At 47.0% G+C, this 7,500-nt stretch overlaps 1 protein-coding gene across 2 annotated transcripts in view; it reads left to right on the top strand.

The window, feature by feature from the left end:
* Nucleotides 1-7,500, top strand: part of fam149b1 (family with sequence similarity 149 member B1) — a 29,620-nt gene that overhangs the window by 14,022 nt on the left and 8,098 nt on the right. Inside the window, exons 8-12 of one of the 2 annotated variants that reach the window (XM_063192189.1) lie at nucleotides 1-19; nucleotides 998-1,140; nucleotides 4,279-4,347; nucleotides 5,530-5,645; nucleotides 7,449-7,500. The exon at nucleotides 1-19 is cut by the window's left edge and continues 166 nt beyond it; the exon at nucleotides 7,449-7,500 is cut by the window's right edge and continues 194 nt beyond it. In XM_063192189.1, the coding sequence (XP_063048259.1) occupies nucleotides 1-19; nucleotides 998-1,140; nucleotides 4,279-4,347; nucleotides 5,530-5,645; nucleotides 7,449-7,500 (399 nt within the window). The remainder of the gene's footprint in view (nucleotides 20-997; nucleotides 1,141-4,278; nucleotides 4,348-5,529; nucleotides 5,646-7,448) is intronic. The other variant, XM_063192190.1, reaches the window with a different exon arrangement.

Genomic DNA, 7,500 nt, shown 5'->3' with positions numbered 1-7,500 from the left:
GGAGACGTGTGCGTGTTAGGTGAAGACCAAACATGTTGTTTCCATTATCCTAACTCTCGTTCTGTCTTCTGCTTGTGTCTAGGGCTGCGTAAAATAATCGATTTAATCGATACTCGATCGATTTCATATAAAATTCACATAATTGATTCACTGGGCACATAATCGATTTTTTTTGTTCTTTTTTCTTTTTGTTCAATTTAGGTCTATGTAAAATACTCAGTAAGTATTAGTCATTTATGCCTAGGCCTACTTATTACAAATTTGCAATCTGTTAACACTGTCAAGCCACAGCCCTTTGACATTTTTATATAAAAATAGGCAACAGCATCTTTTGGGGGAAATACTGGCACCAAGAAAGGAACGGATTGAATCGATTCGGAATGATAGGTTGACAGCAGGGAAACTGGTTAGCAATTCCGCTTTGGACAAACAGGGTCCGAATTGATGTTGCAAATGTTCACATGACAATTCTGTAAACAGAATACATTGTAATTTTCCAGTGTGCATGTGTTCGGTGAAAACTACACATTATCAGAACATACATGCTATGAGAAACATAATTTTGATTCATTTTATATGTCTAGAGTATGTGAAGAGTCAACTTAGCTGACTTAAACCAATTATTTTCAACCTCATGCCATAAGGAATTTTCCCACAGCAAATATTTTGCATTTAAGGGATTTAAATGACTATGGTTTTAGGACTAAGTGACCATGTTTACAAGTAATGTTCAGGCAAATTTAGAACAAACAAATAGATTTGGATTCTTCTCCCTGGGAACTCTGCCGGTTCCCAAAGCTCTTTCTGTTTTTTATTCTGTGTTGTTTATTCTTCCATGTGACAGTTAATGTTAGTGTTCTTCACCATTCTACTCTCTCTTGCTCTCTCTCTCTGTCTGTCTGTCTCTCTCTTGCTCTCTCCTTCTCTCTCTCTCTCTCTCTCTCTCTCTCTCTCTCTCTCTCTCTCTCTCTCTCTCTCTCTCTCTCTCTCGCTGTAGACGATGAGAAGACAGCCGGAGTTCTAAGCCCCACCCAGCCGGACTCCCAGAATCCCTTTCTGCTCTTGTCGTCCCTCCCCACGGTGCTGCCTCGCCTGGGCCACGGACGCCACCCCCAGCTCACCGCCGGCCTGCAGCCCCAGGTAGGAGCCCTGATCCTGGGGGAGAGGGGGAGGGAAGGCAGGGGGAAGCCCCAGGTAGGAGCCCTGATCCTGGGGGAGAGGGGGAGGGAAGGCAGGGGGGAGCCCCAGGTAGGAGCCCTGATCCTGGGGGAGAGGGGGAGGGAAGAGAGGGGGGAGCCCCAGGTAGGAGCCCTGATCCTGGGGGAGAGGGGGAGGGAAGGCAGGGGGGAGCCCCAGGTAGGAGCCCTGATCCTGGGGGAGAGGGGGAGGGAAGGCAGGGGGAAGCCCCAGGTAGGCATGTAGGAGCTCTGATCCTGGGGGAGAGGGGGAGGGAAGCCAGGGGTAGGAGCCCCCGGTAGGAGCCCTGATCATGGGGGACAGGGGGAGAGGGAGATAGGGGGAGCCCCAGGTAGGAGTCCGGATCCTGGGGGAGAGGGGGAGGGAAGGCAGGGGGGAGCCCCAGGTAGGAGCCCTGATCCTGGGGGAGAGGGGGAGGGAAGAGAGGGGGGAGCCCCAGGTAGGAGCCCGGATCTTGGGGGAGAGGGGGAGAGGGAGATAGGGGACCATGGAGGAAGAAACTGAGGAGGAAGAACCTGAGGAGTGTGTTAGCAGGCATTGAGGAAAGAAGAGGAGCGAATCGGAAAGGGTTGTAGAGATGAAGAGATGGAGGAAAGAAGAGGAGCGAGTCATAAAGGGTTGTAGAGATGTAGGGTAGAGGAAAGAAGAGGAGCAGGTCAGAAAGGGTTGTAGAGATGGAGGGATGGAGGAAAGAAGGGAAAGGGACCTGGAACTCTGTCCTTGGTTTTAGTTGATCAAGGTCAAGGTCAAGGTAAACTTTATTATGTCCCAGGGGTAAACTCAAGTGGTCAACATTACACTGCTGGCAGCACCAGTCTGGGATGAAATCTACTCCAGTCTTAACAAAAGATGATTATTTTTCCCATTCCTGTTAGTGTGTGATTTTCTTCCGTGTTACATCATAGCCTGGTAAACATGGCAGTCTCCCCCAGTTCCCAGTTGGCCTGTAGCCCCATATGGGTGCTCTGGTTCAGGGGGAGGGTAGACAGGAGGGTGGGGCCATGCAGTAGAATGGGCCTGGAGTCTGGAGCCTGGAGCCTTGGGCCAGGGCTGGGAAGTAGGACTTTCAACTTGACATGATCTTGGAGCTTGAAGACCAGAGTTTTCACAGGCGTAGAGGAAGAGGAAGAGGAAGAGGAAGGTGATCTGATTCTGGGGTCGCCGACCTGTGGCCATCCTCCAGGAAAACTGAGCCAAGTCTTCAGCACAGCACAATTTATATTTACATCACTTAGGATGGCAGAGCACCATTTAAAGCAATTTAATTGGTGTTATAATAAAAGCAGCCATTATTGCAAACTTAATTGAAAGAGAGCTATTTTTACTTTTGTGGCGTTTAATATCCTCCTTAGAATTAACTACATCATTGTGTTTAATGCTGCATTTTAATATGGGTTACTGTTAACTGTGTACACAGTGCGGCTGCAATGTAAATATTTGTGGTTAAGCGGGACATGTTTACACTATGAAGAGACTTCAACCAACCCAGGAGGTGCCTGTACGCCTACTACGATGCTGATTTAAGCTTAGATGTTATTTTGTCTACCCTGAGTTAGTGAAACCATAGTTCCTGCGCATTCTCTTAGCAGGACAAACACGACCAATCAGAGAAAAGTTCTGATGAATCAGTCTTGCCGTGCATTAAAATGGAGCACTGAGAAATTAAATGAAACATCACTGCACGATAACAAGGTTCTTTCTTTTAAATTCCACTTGCGCAAAAATGCTCAGCCTTCATTCCAACAGTTTAGCACTGTATCTTAACTTTTGTCGTAACATGGCATCGCATCCGATACCACACAAGCTTAGAAAAGCAACACATTTGGAGACGTCACATGACCTACGTTCGAAGTTGCAGCTGACTGGGGCGATCTATATTCACTTTATTGTGTGTAAATGGCAGATGAAAGATTCCACTGACTAGCATTAACTTATCAATTTAGACAAATATGTATTATATTACATAATTTATTTATCAACCACGTTTCCGCGGCACCCCTAAGGGGGGCCCGCGGCACCCCTAAGGGGGGCCCGCGGCACCCCAGAGTGCCCCGGCACCCCTGTTGAGAAACACTGGCCTATAGTATAATGAATAAGTGCATCACAGTTTATCTCAAAGTGAATCCCGAGTGAAGTTGGGAGGATAGCGGCCGGGGGATTTTCCCAACATGTTGTCCCACCACCATGACGGATGCAGTCAATGCCACTGGCAGCCAGAAAAGTTTGAAAAAAGTTGGAAAAAACCTTCATTATTTCCTCTCTCGGAGCAGATACAGATTCTTGGAAGCACAGATTGTGTGTGTGTGTGTGTGTGTGTGTGTGTGTGTGTGTACCGGTAGTAGGTTTTCAGCCAGGTGCCCTCTCTCTGATCCTTTGTTAAAGTTGCACACTCAGCTGGGTCATATTTGCCCAGCGGGTAGTCGGGCACTGCCTGGGCATCCACATCGGGCACTGGGTCATATCATCTGTGCCCAGTGGGCACTACATCCCTCTAGGGGTCAGTTCAGCAGTGCCACTAGCAGTACAGTAGACTACGTAGTACCCAGGCTGACCTCACCTCACTCACGCCACTGTCAGCAGTTTCTTGACATCCTTTTCTCTCCCTCCAGGCTCTCGACTCACGAAAGTTTTCCTTTTTCTGTTCTCTTTGTTCTGTTCTGTTGTCTTCTGTTCTGTTCTGTTCTCTCTCTTCTCTTCTCCTCTTCTCTCTTTCTGTCCATGTCTCTGTTTTTTCTTTTTTCTTTCATCCTCACGTGGTCCTCTCTTTACGCCACTCTGTCACGCCATCTGCTTTCCTTTTATCTACGCACCTTTCTCTCCACACTTCTCTCTGTCCCTCCCTCCCTCTCTCACTTTCTCTCGTCTATCTGTCTCTCTCTCTCTTTTATGTCTGTTTTTATGTTTTTTCTCTCTCTCTCTCTCTGTTGTCTGCCTGTCTGTCTCCCTATTTTTATTATTCTCTGTTTTTATGTGTTTTTTTTCACCCTCTTTCTCTCTCTCTCTCTCTCTCTCTCTCTCTCTCTCTCTCTCTCTCTCTCTCTCTGCCACACATCTCCCTGTCTGTCTGTGTTTTTCCTAAAGAGCGCAAAGTCAAGGGGTTCAAAGCACAAGTCAAGACGGAAATCCAAAAAGCTGAGAAAGCCATCCACTGTAGGTAGCCCTCTCCTTCAGTGCCGTGCCGTGCCGTCATGGGTGGGGATGGGGTGAGGGGGGGGGGGTGAGATGGGGGGGGGGGGGGGGGGTTGTGTAGAGGGGTGTTGTGCCGTGATGGGTGGGGATGGGGGGGATTGTAGTGGCGGGTGGGGTCGGGGCTGTGGGTGTAGTGTGGGTCGGGGTGTCGTGCCGTGCTGTGAGGTGGGGGGTGGGGGGTTGTTGAGGGATGCGGGGTGGGTTGTTGAGTTGTAGTGTCGGGTGGGGTTGGGGCTGCGGGTGTAGTGTGGGTCGGGGCGTCGTGCCGTGCCTTCTGGGGTGGGGTGGGGGTGTGGGGAGGGATGCGGGTGGGAGGGGGTGTAGGGGAGATGGGGGCGTGGGGGTTGGGATGTGGGTTGGGCTGGGCTGTACTGGGCTGGGCTAGACTAGGCTAGACTGGGATGGGCTGGGTTGGGATGTGGGCTGGGGCTGGGCTGGGTTGGGTTGGGTTGGGCTGGGCTGGGCTGTGTTGGGTTGGGTTGGGATGTGGGCTGGGCTGGGTTGGGCTGGGTTGGGCTGGGTTGGGATGTGGGCTGGGCTGGGCTGGGTTGGGCTGGGCTGGGGCATTAGAGGGTAGTTGTAGTTCTGTTGGGTTATTGACCAGAGCATGTCATCTGCTCCAGATGCAGAGGGCTTTTGCTTGTTGAACTAAAACGTCTCATGCACTAAACTAAAGGCTCTTTTCCACTGCCGGTTTTCTGGTAGGCCTACAGCGCGACACGGCCGGCACTTTTGGGCGTGACACAGCTCAATCGTAAGCAAAACTGGTGGCCGAGTCGCGCTGTAGGCCTACCAGAAAACCGGCAGTGGAAAAAAAAGTCTAAAGCTCCCTCTCACTCATTTTTTTATCTGTTTTGTAACATCATTTGAGCACTTCCATGTGTTTTGTTGTGTTCTAATAAATGACCTTTTATTTTCCACACTAATCTTAGCAGTGACAAGTGATTATTATTATTATTTTTATTTTTTTTATTGCATGTAAGGCACACTGTCTGGTCTTTTTTCCACACACTTCTCACACCCACCTAATTGGCTCAATGAAAAAAAAACATACTTTTGCAAATAATACTTAATACATATTTTCCCTGTCATTCTTCCTCCCCTCTCTCTCTCTCTCTCTCTCTCTCTCTCTCCATCTCCCAGTCCAGCAGGGTTCCAGTAGGTGCCTCAGTAACCCATGGCAACCTGAATGACCTCATCATGATCCACGGCATTCCGCTGCAGCAGAGGAACGTGGGAGTTCTGGACCGAGTTGCCCAGTACGGAGCCTCTAAATGCAATAATAATTATAATAATAATGACAACAACCATGCTAATGATAACAATATGATGTTACAATGCTCACCCAGTATAGACTATAGCCTGTCATGGCTCAGTGGACAGATGTGTTGTTGTATTAGGCAGTTGATAACGCAGTCACGTCCTAGAGAGGGTTCTAGCATCACATTTAATCGTCACATTCAAAGTAGACGATTTTTCACACCTGTAGTTGGACAGGGGTGTCAGATATCCTGTGAGGTTGCCATTCAAGTGTAAAGAAATCCCACACACTGTCCAGTCCACCAGCAAACTTTAATACAAAGTTTCGGTAATCTGACCTTCTTTAGGTTAAATTACAAACACAATTTAAATACAAAACTCTAAAAAAAGAGAGTAAAAATGGCAGTTGGTCAGGGTGTTCTCTGCCTCCCTGTATAACGTCTGCCAGCTAGAGTGGAGGACAGCAACGTGCTTTTGGAATATATGATAAGAATTATAATGACAACAATGACAATAGATACTATTGGTATGTTCAGATGATATGGATCCTCTATGCGCAATCCAACATATCCATAGGGTTGCAATATTGGAGTTGAGCTAGCCTAGCATGTCTCTCTTGTTCACTCCCAGAGTGTGGTCAGAGAGAGTAGAGAGAGAGAGGTTCCATTGGCCCATTGTTTCCGGGTTCTATTATTGCAAGGGGGAGTGGGTGGAAATTCCCCTTTAGGCAGACCTAGGCAGACCTAAGGACTGTTCTATTCAATGCTAGGAGTATTATGACACGCCCCTTTAGGCAGACCGGAACCTGGTCATGTTAGGTGCCCATAGCAACCTATTACATTGGCATATCTCTATATACTTAGAGAATCTCTGGTGTGGTCATGAGAATGCAGCACCCAGCTGGGATGAGCATTTAGAATGAGAGATAATGGATATGAAAGACTAATGAGACATTCTACAGTTTAAAGAAGCCTATACACATCACCCATAGTCACTTCATTAAAACAAATATGAATAATATCAGAGAGAAATGAGCCGATTTAATGAGATTTCAGTTGAGTTTTCAGAGCAGTAGAACATTGAGGAGTAAACATGAATAATGTTGGGAAAAGTCATCACATAAGAAATTGAAAAGTAGTAGAAAAAGAGAAGGATTTTAGCCTGTACTTTTAATATAAAGATATCCGTTAAAAGTATTACGGGAAGTTGTCCTTAGTCAATCATTGTTGGAATATTGAAAGAGCTATTAGAAGTAGAGATGGTGTATTTAAGCCAAACTACACTCAGGCTATTGATTTTATTGAGCCACAGTGGGCCTTGTCAGTCTGGGGAGAGAGAAGGAAGGATCTACTATATTACCAATGAAACAGCACATGAAAAACGAATAAAGACCATAAGAACATTAAGAGCTCAGATGCAAAACCCTCCAGAAGCCATTACAAAAAATCTGTCAGAATCCATTTTCAAGTAGTATTTCAAATAGTAATTTCAGTCAAAAAGCTGCTTAAGTGTTATTATAAACTACAAGAAATCAAACCCAATTTATTTATAAATGTATTAGTCCGCACAATTAAAATCCTTTTTACTTTCACTTGAAAAGGATTTTAAGTGTGCGGACTCCTCACTCAAAACTATTTTTGAAACACACACACCCCAAATATACTCTGGGTGTTTGCATGTAAACCATTCTGTTGTTATTGACTGAGGAGTGCTCACTGCTACTGTGTGTGTGTGTGTGTGTGTGTGTGTGTGTGTGTGTGTGTGTCTTCTCTGTGCGCGCGTGCGTCTTGTGTGTCCTCCAGGGAGTGTGAGGAGCGTGGCGTGTACCTGCGTCCCGGCTCCAGTGCCTTGCCG

Source organism: Engraulis encrasicolus, chromosome 24 (assembly GCF_034702125.1).
Source record: "Engraulis encrasicolus isolate BLACKSEA-1 chromosome 24, IST_EnEncr_1.0, whole genome shotgun sequence".
Taxonomy (NCBI): Eukaryota; Metazoa; Chordata; class Actinopteri; order Clupeiformes; family Engraulidae; genus Engraulis; species Engraulis encrasicolus.
The sequence above is the reverse complement of the archived record's forward strand: the minus strand, read 5'-3'. Positions and strand labels throughout refer to the sequence as shown.